Raw genomic sequence first — 17,040 nt, forward strand, 5'->3', positions numbered from 1 at the left:
CTGAAGATTTGGATAGCAACGAAGAAACTGACATTGTTACTCATGAATTAGGAATTACTATACTGATAGTGAGGAAGACGATGTTAAAGAGAAAGAAGAAGCTGAAACAGTCAATGTTACAAGAAGTGGTAGACGTGTGCAATCAAGAAAATTCTTTTGGCATTTAGATTAAATATAGGTAAATCTGGCCAGTGGATCCTTTTTTCAGGGGTGGGTCATCTGCAATTTTGCTTCTAAACTGGGGTTGGGTCATCACATTTTCAGCATCATTTTATATTTTACAATAACTTACAAATTTCTAGCGCGCTGATTGGTTATTTTTTATCATCAATAAGAGGACAGACAGATAAAGCTGACGTCAACGAGCGAGCGCTCTTTCCGTTGGTTGTTTTGATCGCTAAAAATGAGAATTTTTTATCGTTTCTGTTATTATAAAAAACAAATAGACATCAGTTTTTTATGTGTCTGTCCTCTTATTGACGTTAAACTTTAACCAATGTGATGACGCAATTTATTGTCAATAAGAGGACAGACACATAAAAAAACTGATGTCTATTTGTTAAATGGGCCAAGATAAAAAAAAATACTGATTCTATTCTAATTTTGCCCTCCCCCCCCCCCCCCCCAATACTTTATGACCAGTCCCTGAGATCTACTGAGCTTAATAATTTGTGCAAATTTGTGCAGATTCTTACAAAGTTTTTCACGCATATATGGTATGCACTCTAGTAATATTACTATAAGTGTTATAATGTGTTCTGGTTTAATCTGGTTTATACATCCATACTCTTTGGGTTCCAGTGAATATTGCCTTTCGCGGTCACTGAAATAGCCCAGCCAGCACCCGACACCTGCTAGACAGCGCCACAGAATTTATTAATAGTCTACTTGGCCTTCATTATATTCGAGTATTTCAAGGCGTACATCGACTTCCAACATCTTGGAACAGTTTTACGGTTGATGGGTCAGTTCAAAGCGAACTTCTGAGATATCAAATAAAAAGGTATGTGGAGAACTTGCCAACAATCGTATTTGAATTAATACCATACATTTTTAAGGTATTTTTTTGAAATAGTCTATCTTCATGACATTGAAATAATTAGATATATATTTTGAACATATTACTGATTTTAATACCAAGTTTTTGAGAATGGGGATGTTTTTTTTTACATCCTGAAGGCTGTCACTGATGTCGTAAGATCTTAAATTGCGTATTTGTCAAGCCTGTAATTTTGAATTCAAGAATCTATTGAGGAATATTTTAAACGCGCCATGGAAATTTTTTATATTATATTTACATTTTCACTTGACTTCCTGTAAATCTAATTTATATTGTTTTTTTATTTTCATAAGAAAAATTAGAAAAAATATTAAGTAATTGAATTTATTGTGGCAATGCATGTCAAGCTCAGTTTGAAATCGGTTCGAAGGAAATGCAAATTTCAAACGTCTACACCAAAAAATAATTGATTAAAAAATGTCTTAGTTGGTCGTAATCAAGTACACATTGGTGAGTTTAAATAGATAAACTACAGGTAGATAGCTTTTATTATGTCGAACATGATATCTAATTCTTCGACTATTTTCGTCAAAATAATTGTCACACTAACAATATTGACTTCGAACTTCCGGCTTCAAAATTTAAGTTCATATTTTTTAATTGTAAATACGACAAGAATCATGGTTAACTGATAAAATTGGCTATTTATTCAAGATTTGCGGGATATAATAATTACCCTAATTTTACTAAATTTCCTAATTTCAAATTCAAAGGAACCATTTTGCACCATCATCAACAACGTCCTCATCATCATCATCAACGTCATAGTCAGTAATACACCGTTACCAATTTTTGTTTGTTTGTTTGTTTTTCTTTTTTTCCTTTCTTTTCTTTTCTTTTCTTTTCTTTTCTTTTCTTTTCTTTTCTTTTCTTTTCTTTTCTTTCTCCCCTTTTTTTTCTTTCTCCCCTTTTTTTTTTGTTATTTGTTTTTGAAGCCATTTGTAGACCACAATTTAGGTGAGTTTATGTTTAATAGGAAACGATATATTGGTCAGGTGTTCATGTTTATACTAATATAAATGAAATTATAATTAAGGTAATATTTTAAATTTGATATTATTTTAAAACAAATATGTAAATCAACTATATTTGTTTAATTTGTTTAAAACCAATGTTGTGCCCAGTTTCTTCAAAACTTGGAATATAACACGAATTATTTTTACTCGAGTCTCTTAAACTGTTCGCTGAATGTAACTATAGAGAAAGAGATGAAATAGAGGCGAATGAGAGATGAATAGAGGCGAAATAGAGATGAAATAATACTACAAAAATATAAATATTACATCTGGTAATTAAAACTGAACTTATTGAAATAGCAGTTGATTGAGGTATTTATAATGATACACTTTTTGGAGGCCTTATAGTAGCTTCGGTACTATACTGGAAGCGGGCCTCGGTCGCTGGCACTGAGAGTAGTCACGGCCAGGGTTTCGTTGCGTTCTCAGTGGTTCTCAGTTTACGTTTCATTTTATTGAGACGGGACTGCCATTTAAAGTAGTCATCCGCTAAAATTATTTCACATCACCAAAGGCAATAGGCGAAAAGCAATTTGACATAGGTCATTCCAAGATCCAAGAATAGCTGGAATGACTTGTGTTTCTGCTTATTTTCGTCAATGTTGTCTGTAGTGGACGAAACCATTTCCATCTTGGAATGCCCTATATCGCCTATCGCTTTTGGCGATGACAACTTTTTTTTGAAATAGGTGTATTTTATATACATTTCAAAGCTTAGTAAGCAGCAAGCCAGATTCAAGATTCAGCATGCAACAAAACCTACGTCATCTTTTTTTTTTTTTTTTCAAATAATAACTGCAAATTTTTTTTTAAAATGTTGGATACTGAATACTGCATACTTGGAGTAGTGCATTCCAAGACCAATGTGCATTGTGGGTCTCGTTAATTCGAAATAAAAAGTAAATATACAGCGATTTGTTCCCTATATTTAACTATAGTGTATTGTTTCGGATATAATGTACTAAAAACAAGATAATACACCGAATCGAAATATGGCGACCAATTTGAATAACTATTGTTCTGCACTGACTAGCGACTGAGTAGCCTCGTGATCACGTGCAAACATAAAAGCATTTTCACATGTATGAGAGGCCAATCAGTCGCTAGTCAGTGCAGAACAATAGTAATTCAAATTGGTCGCCATATTTCGATTCGGTGTATAATTATAATTTATTTTTGTACTTTGGACAATATTACATAGGACCCAAAATGCATTTCGGTCTTGGAATACACTATTTAGTATTCAATATCAGGATTCAAAGTTTTTTGAAATAGCTGTATACTACCAATGCTTCTGTAGCTACTACGTATTGTTTATCAAAATTACTAATGTAATACTAGAAAAAACGTTTCCACGTAACATGAGTGCACTTAGGTTTGCGTATGAATAGCGATCTCAGTTGGTGCACGATCAGTTGACGTCATAAGTATATTGACTGCAGCCTGATGTAACAGCCATGAATGCTAATGATACAAAGAAAACCAGGCAAAGATCGGGCCCTTTTACTTAGTCCGTCATGTTCTCCCATCTCGAAATTTTACTTTGAGTCCAGAGGCTATTTATAGACCCCTTGCATATGACGTCAAAGCAGCTCAGTCTGGGCGTCAAAACAAAAGAATTCCCTTTTTTTGAGGATTTAAATGTCTTAAGATGTTAATACATTTATTGTTTTGACCCCCAGGTACAGGGATTTAAAGCAAGGGATCTATTCTTGCTCTGACGTTTTTTACAGCCACAGGAGGAAGCGAAATATCTGGAGCCCAAGGTACTCGGAACGCGTTGTCTTGAGCAAAATCCCTTTGGCTTCCAGTGAAGCTTGAGAAACTATATGGAGACATGTACATGATATCCATAAGAAGAATCTCCATCCAAATGTCCATCTCCATTGCCAACCTCCAGTCAAAGGAGGTGGGCAATGGCGTTAGTATAGTTAACTGACAATTCAGTGGCAAAAAACAAAAAAAAAGTAACTAACTGACAAATAACCTAAAATTAGTAGTTAAAAGTTAACTGATATTTCATTCTTTTGTTTGATATTATGACCAACGCTCGTAATACTATTACAGTTAACTGACATGCGGCCGAAAAATTAGAAGTTAACTAACAATTGGGTACCCCATTGGCAATCTCTAAAAGGGCTCCGCTATCTTGTACTGTAGTTCAATTAAATCGGCAAAGCAACTGGAACGTTATAGTAGGACCATTCAATTATAGTGAATGCAATCAGACAATACCTTTACAAAATAGACCTCTAAATATGTCTAATGCAAAATCTCCCTACGCAGAAAACACATAAAAAATGAGTAAACCAATACAATAGTGTTATGATAATAGATACATTATTTTTGTTTTTGCATTTGTAAAGTTCAATGTTTTTTCAGTCTTTATAAATGCAATTTTGAGGTCCTTAAAAGCCGTAGTTTTTTTAGGTAGCATTTTATTTAAGTTTTAGCTGGGATGACCTTGGCCAGATTCAGTTGAAGATTTTGATTTTTCTGTGGTTTACCACTGAGTTAAAGTATTACCAGTAAACCGATGGATTTGGTGGGCTATAAGCCATCTAAAAATACTTAAAATGAACCAATGCAAGTTCAATCCCACTTAAAAAAGTGGAAATACGTGTGAAAAGAAGCTTTAAGGTGAACTGTTTAAGACTTGAATAAATGACCGCATTTCTTCGAAAACATTTTCTTCTCATGTTCGAAGCGAAACTGAAAATAATTTAGAGGAAAAAGAATAGAAAAGGATGTTCCCCGCAGCGGTTATACTCATTCTAGAGGTACACTAGATAACGCTTGCAAAAAAACATTGGGAATGACTAAATGAATTATTTCAAACCACAAATTAATGCAGCTATATCAAACAACCTATAGGCTATCCACTCTTGGGTTGTTTGGGAGTGAATTTTTAAAGTCAATAAATAAATAAAAAGGGAATCTTTAGGACTAAGAAATCGATAGAATAGTCATTCAAAATATTTCCCTATGTTTGCTGTGAGGATTAGGCTCTTTGTTGTTTTCTCAATGGATTAAAGATTTAGAAAAATTAGGAATTTAATTCCAGGACGATTTCAGAAAAAGTTTAGTTTTGAATTATGCAAAGTAGAAAATTGAAAATACGCGAAAACACAAAGAAATTGAATTTCAGTAATTCAGTCTCCCGATTTTTGATGAGGCTTGCGAATCAACCCGCCTAAAGGCATAAATTATGTATAACAAAAATAGTACTGAAGCGTGCTATTATAAAAAGCTCGACAAACACAAAGCTCGTTCACTGTCACACGCATTAACTTTAGGAATCAAAAAATGACTTAAGCTATGATTACTACAAGCTTGTAAGCCAACTATAGGACTGAAAATCAGGAGTTCTAGATTTGTGGAATTGAGAAATTGTAGGACGGATTTGAATTGGGCATCTGTAAGCGGTTGTGTCGCAGCAGTGAACCCGAGATTCCAGTTGATGACACCTGCTAGCGAGAGATTGTTTGTGTTTTCGTTCATTTTGCGTCCGTGCGTTGGAGTAGTGGAACTCTTTATTACTCGGCCACAGAACTTCAGGAGACTAGAAAATACCCAAGGTATGGATTTAAGTCATGGAGAGTTACTTTATCCCACTTAAAAAACACTGGTATTCGTTTTTATCACCTTATGAATGTATTCTAAGGAAAATAGGTCGTTTCTTCTTTAAAAAATTTACAGAATAACAGCAGTTTGGAATAACAGCTTTATGGAAAAACAAATACGAAACTTTGAATGATTTGCTTTAAAGGACTAAAAGGTTTCTTGGTATTTTGAAATTTTGATATTTCGCCGTTTGACAAACTGAGAATTTTTTTGCGTTGCAATAACGAAGGAATAGTATTTGATGTATGGAAGTCAGTAAATTACGTATTAAGAGGTTATGTTTTGCAAGTTGCTTACTAGTGACATATATCCACTTCAAACACAACTCCCTGAAATACAAATCATGATATCTAAGCTAAATCATACTAGATTGATTTACTTACATCGAGAAGGTGCTAACAATTAATACTAGTATTTGTTTTGGCAAATATCTGTACTAAAGGATTCTTGTTTATCATAATTTTTTTATGGTTTCTTGTGGCAAAAACTGAATCAGATTGGTTAGATATTACAAAATATAACTGACTTCACAATGCCTTTGAAAGCTTAAATGAACTAAATTTAGTTGCCGCTAATCCACAGAAATTTAATGAAATTCTACGATTACAGATGATAAATGCTTGTGTAGAATTACCTAAGATTTTGGTTCGAATCCAATGTTGAACTGCTTAAGCAAATATTTTTTTAAAGCAAAATAAAACATGTTTTTCCCCCTTGGAAATAATAGTCTATAGAAGTGCTCGTTGTCAGGTTGTGAAAAAAGACAAATTGATTCGTTGCGTATATATGTGTTCATTAGCTCCTAGATTAATTACTTTTTTACCATGTTGTAAGCGAACTTCCTTCCTTTCAAGTAGGAGCGAGCAAATCCTCACATTTAAATAAAAACATTTCTCGTGCAAAAATAAATTAAACGTATGCAAAAATAACCTACTCCTCAGATGCGCCAATTACGAAAAAAAGTAAGCTTTCATAACTTGGTTTTCAAGCAAATATTTTTTAATTTTGATTTATATTAAATGAAATAGAAAATCATATATTCAAAAATATGAGGTCGGAACCAAATTATGTTTATTTAAAAAAAAAGGAATACTCGAATGTAAAAGACATGGCATGGATTATTCGTATACTTTAAAAACCTAATTTTGTAATGTCAGCGTGCAGCATAAGTCATTCTTGAACGTAAAAAAATTATTTTAAAGGCTTTTCACAGAATACTTATTTTATGATAATGAATATGGCGATGCCTGGAGAAGAGAACAGTCTGAGCCTAATAATCTTGTATTGCTTGAATATCCTTGATAATAACTTGGTAAAAAAAAAATCAAAATGACTAATCAGAGAGGATTACATTCCTCCTGGATGCGTTGGTTACGATGACGATAAACGTCGAGAGCAAAACTCGTCGAAGCTAAAGCGTCTTAGGACACTCAGAACGAGCTATTTATCCATCTTCGCAGGCGTTGAAATGAAAGGTTTGCATCTTATATCTTTATTTTTGCATACAATATACGTATATATAAATAAGTATAAGTATATAGGCAGCTATTGCAAAAATTCTGACTCTTAAAGTTATATCTCAATATGTGTATACCAACAACCTGAGTTTTCAATAACAACAGGAGATATATCGTGAGATATATCTTAAGTTTTTCCATTTATCATGAAATATACTGCATAGCTGTATCCTTAGAGAGCCTAAGATTCCATTTCATTTATTTTACATATGATTTAACTGAGTTGCTTTAGTCTTAATTTTTTAATTGTGGTAGTAACTATATATTTTATTTTTAATTGTAGCAGTAGCTACTGGCAGTTAAAGCCTATCTTGGTCAATTCGTATTTAAATAATAACAAAAAATGTAAAATAATTTATACTGATTTCAGTATTAAGGGAAATTTTTTCTTCAGATAGCCTGAATGTTAGAAAGAGAGAGGGACAAATAGGAACAATTATTTTATTAAAATATGATATACATATAAAATAATATAATTATTTAATATATAATATACTATAAATATTCAATTTTTATCGAACCGTAAAATAACCTCTGTGCTGATCAAAGTCAAGGCATGGCTAACTGACATATTGAACTTGAATTTAGCTCGTTTATAGGTTTTGAAGAGGGAGGAAAACCCTCAAACCAGGAGAAAAACCCTAGAATCAAAGGAGAGAGCTAATAAACTCTACTCGACACATTTGTTGGAGGAGATAGAAAGACAAGGAAATAGAAACAGAGAAAAATAAAGAAAGGAGAGAGGCAGAGAGGAGGAAGGCAGAGAGGAGGAAGGAAGATCGATGTAATTAAAACGTTTGTAGCAATTAAACCGTTTGCGAAAATTCCGGAATCCTTGATTATTTATAAATGTATTAAAATAGGAATTAAAGATTAGGAAATGACACAAATGACATATAGCTGATATATAAGATGATCAGCAAGTCGAAAATGAAGGAAAAATTAAAACCTTCAGTATTTATTTTATTTTATATTTTATTTTTACTTTTGCTCGCGAGGGCAGGGACACCATAACAGCCTTCACTAATTACTGTAGGCCCTGTAGTGTTAGTACGGGCAGTGCAGAATCTGTCTGTACTATTAATGCCTGCAAATGTAAAATTTTTTTTTTTTTTTTTTTTCAAAACGAAAATGAAAACTGACATCATTCAGCGTAAGATACTATTAAAGAAAAAATATAATTTAATATCATCTCAAACACCAAAACAACATGTAGCTATATAGATCTTGTAAGTATAGATAAGTATAGATCTTGCGACAGAGAAAGGTATAAATACCGATATTTTTGTCCATCATGCAGATTCCATCAATTCACGGCCATATTTTAAGACTTTTTAAAATTTTTCATCTCATTAGGTATTTGTATATATGTATATAAAAGTATACTACAACATTTATGCAACCGAGTGTAAATATTTTTGAGACTAAAAATATTTACCAATGGGTGTAAATAGCTTTTTATGAGATGCACGAATCTGGATCTACTATAGAATTTGAATCTAGTTGTTGAATTTAATTTATTTGTTTAGGGATAGTTATTAGGCAAGAGTGGTTTCTATAGAGTGTGACCTTGGTGAGTTCAGTTTATCCTGAGTGAGAAAGAAAGAAAGAAAGAAAGAAAGAAAGAAAGAAAGAAAGTTCCAGGAAAAAAAAAAAAAAAACAAAAACAAAAAAAAACAAAACAAAACAAACGCCAAAAGAAAAAAAAGCTTACAAACTCGTTCATAAAAAAAGAGAGAAAAAAACTACAGTTTGGACCAAGGTCAATATATCAAGAGCTTTCTTGTACCATAATTAAGCCCCTTTAGAAACGGCTTTCTCTTCTCATCAATATACAGTATTAAATGGAAAGCTTCAGTTTTGCAGACAAAGCCGGAGAGTTTAAGTGGATCATTAGTTGATTAACAGGCATGCAAGGAAAAGGGCTATTTTACACGCCGACAACCCTCGGGGTCAGTGAACTGTCTACAAAACTGCCAAAAAAAGTTGAAAAGAAATTTACGTTTCATGGAATTTTCTATTGAACAATTCTTAAGTGAGACGCTTTTCGTGCTTAATCATAAGTATCTTGTTTAAATACATTTATTATATATCAATTGTATGAAATGGAATAAATTCAATTAGTTCCTATCTCGGCGTTTTTAGTTCTGTCGTTTTTCGTCGTTTCTTAATTTTTTTAGTTTTGTCGTGCTCTTAGGATTTTGTTTTGCCTTTTTTATTGCTATTTGCAACTTCCAATTCGATCATGTAACAAAGGTTGTCAGCAATAGCTATTTTAAAATTGTTATAAACATCGTAATACAAAGACGATTTGTTTATTTGCATTTCATTTCATTTTATTCAATGTTGTTTTCGGCAAAGCCATTCAAATGCTAATTGCTAGAACGTTCTATTTTCTCTTAGACACGGAAAAGTGAAACTTATTTAAAATAAATATTTTTTTCTTAAAGTTTTAAACTTGTAAAACGAGGACGGTTTGTTTATTTTTGTTTTATTTTATTCAAAGGTATTTTCAGCGAGGCCATCCAAATCATAGAACGTTTTATTCAATCTTTTAGACACGAAAAGTAAAACTTATTTAAAAGAACTTGATTAATTGTTTGTAAGTTTAAGCCTTGTTAAAAAAAAGAACGATTTATGTATTGGTATTTTATTTCAATTTCGATGCTTAGTTTCCTTGCTCCAAAGTAAATCTAAATCTCTTAATCTTAGCACTTTGCAGAATTCATCTTTAATAAAAAACCTTTTAAAAATAGGTGTAAGCAAGACTTACTTGTGCCACATGATATGATATCAGTTTTTTTTTTAGCGTATAGTTCGATACGTGAATTCAATTCAATTCGAAATTTCAAAGTACCCGGCTGAGTCAAATATAACCGAGCTTATTTAATTGTCATCAGAATTTTGCAATAATTTGAATTAAGTTCAACAATGAAACAACATCAATTATGGTCGACCCAGAATTATTGATATATTTGGCACGAGCGAAGGGCAGCTTTTAAACTAGAGTCATGAGGAAAGTACATAAATTGAAGTCATTTATTTTAACGACTAGAGACAATTAGCTTCAAAGAAATTTTTAAAAGAATAGGAATTTCTTGCTTTTAAGTAAGTGTTAGCATAAATGTGTTTGTTGTTGTTATATTATATCAAAATTTACTTTGAGGTCAAGCTGTGTCTAAAAACGGTTTTAAAATTGATCTGATTTCTTTTCATAGCAAGTGGCTTTTTTGCTGACTCATACAGACTAAGAAAATGAATAAAAAATACGTATCGTATAATTGGAAAATTACGTAACAAGATCCGTGAATGATCGGTAGTTTGACTATTTATAGTGATCTATGTACACTAGAGAAAATGTTTTGCTCATGCTTGCATTTCAGTACTTCTTTAGTTTAATCTCGTACCCAGAGCCCTTATTATTTACTGGGCATGCTCGACGAAATAACAATTATTTTGTCGAGCATGCGCAGTAAGCCAGTGATAAGGACTCTGGCTACGAGAGTGGCTTTAATTCCAAGAATTCCAAGGGGTTTTAGAAAAAAAAAAAATTTTCATTTTCTCCGAATATACAAAACAAAATTGTGAGTATAACTTAGAGACAAAGATACTGCATTAACAAACAAAGCTAGCTGTATGAAAGAATTCAAGAACTGACCGCTTTAATTAGTTTTGGCATTTCATAAAGTTCATTTTGTAAATCTATAAAGATTAAAGTGCTACTCTGACGAGAATCGCTCAAACTTGGATTCAGCTGAAACTTCCTAAGAATACTCTTTAAAGGTCCAATAATCACTGTATGAAGTGTTTTCTCGATATTCAGGACGAAAGTATGATATTTTTACGATTATTTTTTGGAGTCTGTGACGTCATACACTCAACATCGAACATCGCTCCATACATTTCATTGTAGTTTATGATCAAAATATTAGTAGCAAAGGGAGAAAGAAATACCCAAACACCCCAAAATATAAATTATAGTCACAAGTAATGTGAAATAAGCACATTAGCCACCCTTTGGGCTTCATAGGAATAAAATAAATTAAGGATTTATGTACAAAGAAATGAATGGAGCGATGTTGAGTCTATGATGTCACAGACTCCAAAAAATAATCGTAAAAATATCATACTTTCGTACTGAATATCGAGAAAACACTTCATACAGTGATTATTGGACCTTTAAAGAGTATTTTTAGGAAGTTTCAGCTGAATCCAAGTTTGAGCGATTTTCGTCGTAGTAGCACTTTAAAGCAACACACATTTCCATATTTTTACTGTAGTAAGAAAACGTTTTGTGTGGCAGACTAGGAGCATGCGCAGATTGTCATTTACTCGAGTCGGATCAATGTAAGTGAACCGAAATTAATGAAATAAAAAATCCAATGAAGATGCTAAGTTATGAATTTCATCATTGATGTTTTATTTGTTTCTTTTCAGAATAATATTATAATCATCGTCAAACGGAGGGCTTGCTTCAAAGTTCTTATCCACCAAGAAGGCAATGCTGCTAGAACATGGTGACTGCTCGTCATGAAGGAGTGGCAAGAATAGACTTGCGTTCAATAATCTTACTCCAACAAGCTTGTAAGGATGGAAACATCCAGGTCTTGAAAAAAATTGGTAACAAGCTCTCGAATATTGATCTCAAAGCAAATGGCATGGCCTTAATACATATCGCATCAAGACACGGAAACATCGATACAGTCAGATATCTGATCTCGCTGGGTGCTAATGTTAATACTGTTGATGATGATGGACTTACACCCTTGCATTGGGCAAGTAAAGGCGCCCATACAGAAGTTATGGAATTACTTCTTAGAGCTGGAGCAAACTGCAACGCTCGATCCAAGAATGGCACAATGCCCGTTCACTTAGCTGCAAAGAGCGGTAGCGATAAAGCTGTGCATATACTGATTACTAATGGCGCTGACGGCAACGCAGTCGACAAAGAAGGGCGTAACCCACTCTACCTAGCGAGCGAAGCAGGACATGTGTCTGTCATTGATATTCTAATTCACTATGGTTTCCAGCAACACTTACCGCTTACGGATGGAAATACTCCAGTCCACAAAGCTGCCATGAACGGACACTTGGGAGCCGTTGACTTTCTAATTAAACAGGGAGCTGATAAAAACGCTGTTGACAAAGATGGATGGAACCCACTCCACTCTGCCTGCCAAAAAGGCCATATCGGTGTTATAGAGACGCTTCTTTCTAATGGCATAAAAGCTGATTCACGAATTAACGGAGGATGTACACCCGTAATGATTGCGGGCTGCCATGGCTACCCTGAGGCAGTCGACTTTCTTGCCAACAAAGGCGCAAATGTTCGATCTGCAGATGAATTTGGATGGACAGCTTTGCATTTTGCAAGTCTAGGTGGCCATATTCCTATAATTCGCTTGCTTTTAAAACTCGACGCGGACATTAATAGGCAAACAAGGCAGGGTTCAACTGCGCTACAAATCGCGGCCCGGTACGGACACCACGAGGTAATCTACTATCTGCTAAGGAAAGGCGCAGATGTGCATGCTACTGATAAAGAAGGATGGACAGTCCTTCATTACGCAAGCCAAGGCGGAAAACTGTTAACTAAAGCCTTAGAAGTCATAGTTCAAAAAGGTGTCGATTTAAATGCTCCTTCAAATTCAGGCATAACTCCTTTACATATAGCATCAAGGCACGGGCATCAGGAAATTTTAGAATTTTTATTGGAAAACGGGGCTGACTTCCAAATTGAAGACAAAGAAGGCTGGAATGCCTTTCACCATGCGTGCAAGGGTGGACACACAGACGTTATCGAGACGCTTTTTCACAAAGGTCTAGATATTAACACACGTACTAAATGCGGCCTGACACCTGTGTGTATTGCGGCTCTACGTGGTCATCGTGAGGTGCTGGAGTTTCTTCTTCCTCGTGGTGGTGATCTTCATGTTGCAGACAACAATAGCATGACAGCTCTACACTATGCTAGCAAGAGTGGAGAAATAGGTGTGATAAAGATGCTCCTTGAACATGGTATGGATATAAATGCTCAAACAGAGAAATTTGTTTCGCCTCTGCATAGTGCGGCTGGTGCTGGGCAACTGGAGGCAGTAAAGTACCTCATTGATCAGGGAGGGGATTTCGCCCTGATGGATGAAAATGGATGGAGTACTCTACATTTTGCAAGTCAGGCAGGCCATTTATCTGTAATAAGTGAGCTTATTGACCATGAGGCTGACCCAAACTGCCGAACATTCGAAGGTTTTACACCTTTACACCTAGCGATACAGAATAATAAGCTAAATGCTATAAGAATGTTGCTTTCTAAAGGTGCTGATGAGTACGAGACGACACAAGCAGGTCTCAATTCACTACATATTGCCTGTGAATACGGCTTTGTTTCAATAATAGAGTTACTTCTTGAGCTTGGAGTGAACGTGAATAGCACCACAACTAAAGGCTCTACTGCATTACACATTGTAGCAAGTCGTGGTCACGTTGCAGCTGTTGCACCGTTGTTGTCACGCAATGCTGATTTGCGAATGGAAGATTCGAACAACTGGACGCCACTTCATATAGCTTGCATCGAAGGCCATCTAGAAGTCGTTAAAGCTTTGCTGCAGCACGGCTTGGAGCCAGATATAAAAAACACAAAGAGTATAACTCCACTGCACTGCGCATCACAACATGGCCACCCTGAAATCATCGACTTCCTTCTTACTAAAGGCGTGGATATGAACGCCACAGACGATGCAGGCTGGAATGCGTTACACTTTGCTAGCAGCGAGGGCAAAATTGATGTCGTTAAGAGCTTGATTAAACTTGGCGCTCAACCAGATTGCCCAACATATGACGGCGTAGCACCTATACACATAGCCTCTAAGAATCGTCACTCTGAGGTAATTGACTTTTTAATAGAGCAAGGTGCAGACAAGCATATTGTAGACAAAAAGGGATGGAACGCGCTGCATTATCTTGCTAAAGATGGGAGCGTCAAAGAAGCAGAGGTACTCTTGAACCATGGTGTTGATATTATCGTCAAGAGAACATACGATGGTGATACGGCTCTTGCAATTGCCGAGAAGGAAGGCAACAACGCGATGCAGCAGTACCTACATGGATTTATGTTTAAGCATTTTGGAATAACTGGAGATGAAGCAGATGGTGCAAAACAAGGTGCTTATTGCGTAATTTTATGAAATAAGTCCATAAACTCTGGAGAATAATTCAGATTGATTTGAGTGCGCTTACTGAATGTGAAAGCTGTTTATAGATCCGAGTTAAAACTAAATGTGTCGGCGTGCATCTGAACAAATTCTTTGCAAATGATTGGCATAGCGGCAGATTAAAATTATGACTAGAATTCCAAAACATTGTTCTAATGCAAAGAGCTCATCATATCCGAAAGCTGCATCAAACAAGGAAACAAAAGCAAAATATAGATAATCAGATGAAATGCCTTACTTAACCTGAATAAAAGCTAGTGATATCTCTAAAAGATACTGGACACTGAATTCAAAAGCCATGGCTTTACAGATGCGAAAAACACAGACAAGCTCTAACAGCCAACTAACAGCCATATGACTTGAAAAGGATAAACCAAGCCAGACAAAGAGAAATATAATACAGCAAAGAAAATTCCATTAGTGAGTGGAGATAACGTGGTTATCTCGGTCCTTGTTATTTCCATTATAATTATAAAGATTTTTTCGTTTCTTTGGTTGTTTTTTTTTTCCTTTTCCTTTTTATTTTCTTGACTAGGTAGTTTGTGATTTGTCGCGAAGATATACTCAATTACAAAATTATTACCGGGTTCAAAACTTTAAAAAAAAGAAGCTGAGTCCGAAAGGTATTCTGGGAAATGACCAAAATTTCCTCCCGATGTATTTATTTGAAGAGTAAAGAGTCGATATGGAACATGTGTTAAAAGTGCAAAAATGTGTGAACATTCCACGCGTTGTATCAATAGATATCTCTAATTAACGTATTGCCCATGTACTGTTTTAGGAGCAGGCGTAGCTCAGTTGGTTAGTGCGCAGCCATCAGAGCTAGAGGTCCAAAGTTCGATCCTCAGGAACTCCACGTCGGTTTCGACTTCTCTCTGTTCTGTGTAGCTTTGATTAGCTTTAAATACCCGTAAAAAGGAGCACTGATAGTTAGAGGGGGTAGAGGTCGCACCTTCGAGCGCATTAAACATGAGCCCTTGGCTCTGGAGAATTGGGCAACAACTCCCCGCGTCATCGAAGTAAAATAAATCACCTTTACCTTTCACCTTCTTTTTTACCATTTCGGTCTCAGTTCTATGTTTTGAAACAGGAAATGATTTTGATATTGATGATATGGAACATGTTAATATATCAAAGAGAATAGGATATTTTTTCTTTTAAAAATATTTATCTTATTTTTAGTTCTATAGTCTTTTTGTTCTTAATATATTTCGAACAGAAAATCCTTTCCTAACAAGAGGATTATCATGGGATTATCAAAGAATGACATGCAATTCCCTACGTTATGATACGCGACTAATAAGCTTAAGGTTTCAAGGTTTAAAAATGTTTTCTTGGTTTTAGACGGAGCTTTGCTCTCAAATACGTTAAGAATGAGGTTTAGGAGCTACCAAAATCTCTTCTTATTTTTGTATTAAATTATGCTTTTCCCTGAAAATCTCGAGAAATTTGAGAGTTAGATGAGAAATATTCCAGAGGTCAAGTTTGTTCAAAAAGAGAATGAAGAAGTTTGGTTTCTTGAACAGTTTGGCGCATGGGCGTAAGTTTTGAGTCCAGTCCCAAATGGTTCAATACAATGCAAAACCGATAAAAACGCGGATATGTAATAACTTTGACAGTTCTTTTAAGAGCTGCGACTTTAATTCAATCAACATAGAATATGATATGCGTAAATTTAAAAAAATGCTTTTAAAACATTATTGAAAACTACATTTGTTACGGGATTTAGTGAAGTGAAGTGAAGTGAAGAAATTATTCTTACAAGCATAAAAAAATCGTTTATAAAATGCTATTGGTTTATAAATTACTTTGATACTCCTTCAAATATTTCTTCTAAATTCAAATTTATTTCTTATTAGTTTTGTATTATATAATTATTGCAATTTGATAACTATTAGTCTAGAACTAAACGGAGCGCGAGTTAATAGTAAACATCACTAATAAAGAGATTTAACACCGACAAGGTCTGGAAAATGGACCATATATCCTAGAAGACGCACCGTTGGTATTGTTGTATGCGTTGTATCGACAAATACTTGATTCAAAAGCTTTGCTTGAAATATAAGTGAGGTGCATCTCTTCAATGGGATTATAAACACAGAGAGGCCACACTGCTTGTTGGCATAACAAAAGAACTAACGTGCTGGCTAATGACGTCACACAAAGTTTAAAAAATTATGGAACATTGAAACTTTAAAGTTCAAGATTATCCTAACGTTACCTAACCTTACCCTAAAGCTAACCTTACCTTACCCTAGACCTAACCTAACCTAATCTTACTCTAGACCTAACCTAACCTAACCTTACCCTAGACCTAACCTAACCTAACCTAACCTAACCTAACCTAACCTAACCTTACCTTACCTTACCCTAGACCTAACCTAACCTTACCCTAGACCTAACCTAACCTAATCTTACTCTAGGCCTAACCTAACCTTACCTTACCCTATCCCTTGGGAATCTGCATCCGCCAGCAGTTTTGCATCGTGTGTTTTTTTGCCAATATTAGTTGATGTAATACATTCTTAGATGACATTAGATTTATTGAAATTTTTTACGCTCTAGCAATCTAACATTGTGTTTGAAACAATAAAACAGCTATTACCTCATTA

The 17,040-nt window shown here is 34.7% G+C and overlaps 1 protein-coding gene across 3 annotated transcripts; it reads left to right on the top strand.

Annotated features, from left to right (window-relative positions):
- The first annotated feature begins 883 nt into the window (after positions 1–883).
- Positions 884–17,040, top strand: LOC116308298 (uncharacterized). Of its 3 annotated transcripts, XM_031718699.2 has the most exons (3): positions 884–1,003; positions 3,759–3,842; positions 11,655–17,040. In XM_031718699.2, exon 3 carries the CDS (start codon positions 11,732–11,734, stop codon positions 14,399–14,401), a length of 2,670 nt encoding a protein of 889 aa, XP_031574559.1. In that variant the 5' UTR covers positions 884–1,003; positions 3,759–3,842; positions 11,655–11,731; the 3' UTR covers positions 14,402–17,040. The 3 variants fall into 3 exon arrangements, with proteins under 3 accessions (XP_031574559.1, XP_031574551.1, XP_088896595.1); XM_031718691.2 differs by lacking the exons at positions 884–1,003; positions 3,759–3,842 and adding an exon at positions 5,259–5,654; XM_089040469.1 differs by lacking the exons at positions 884–1,003; positions 3,759–3,842 and adding an exon at positions 6,847–7,175.

Source organism: Actinia tenebrosa, unplaced genomic scaffold (assembly GCF_029948245.1).
Source record: "Actinia tenebrosa isolate PJP-AT-01 unplaced genomic scaffold, QUT_ActTen_1.0 PGA_scaffold7__59_contigs__length_16204524, whole genome shotgun sequence".
Lineage (NCBI taxonomy): Eukaryota > Metazoa > Cnidaria > Anthozoa > Actiniaria > Actiniidae > Actinia > Actinia tenebrosa.

Excerpts from the sequence above, each read along its gene's own strand:
- LOC116308298 (XM_031718699.2), top strand. The coding sequence starts at position 11,732 with ATGGTGACTGCTCGTCATGAAGGAGTGGCAAGAATAGACTTGCGTTCA.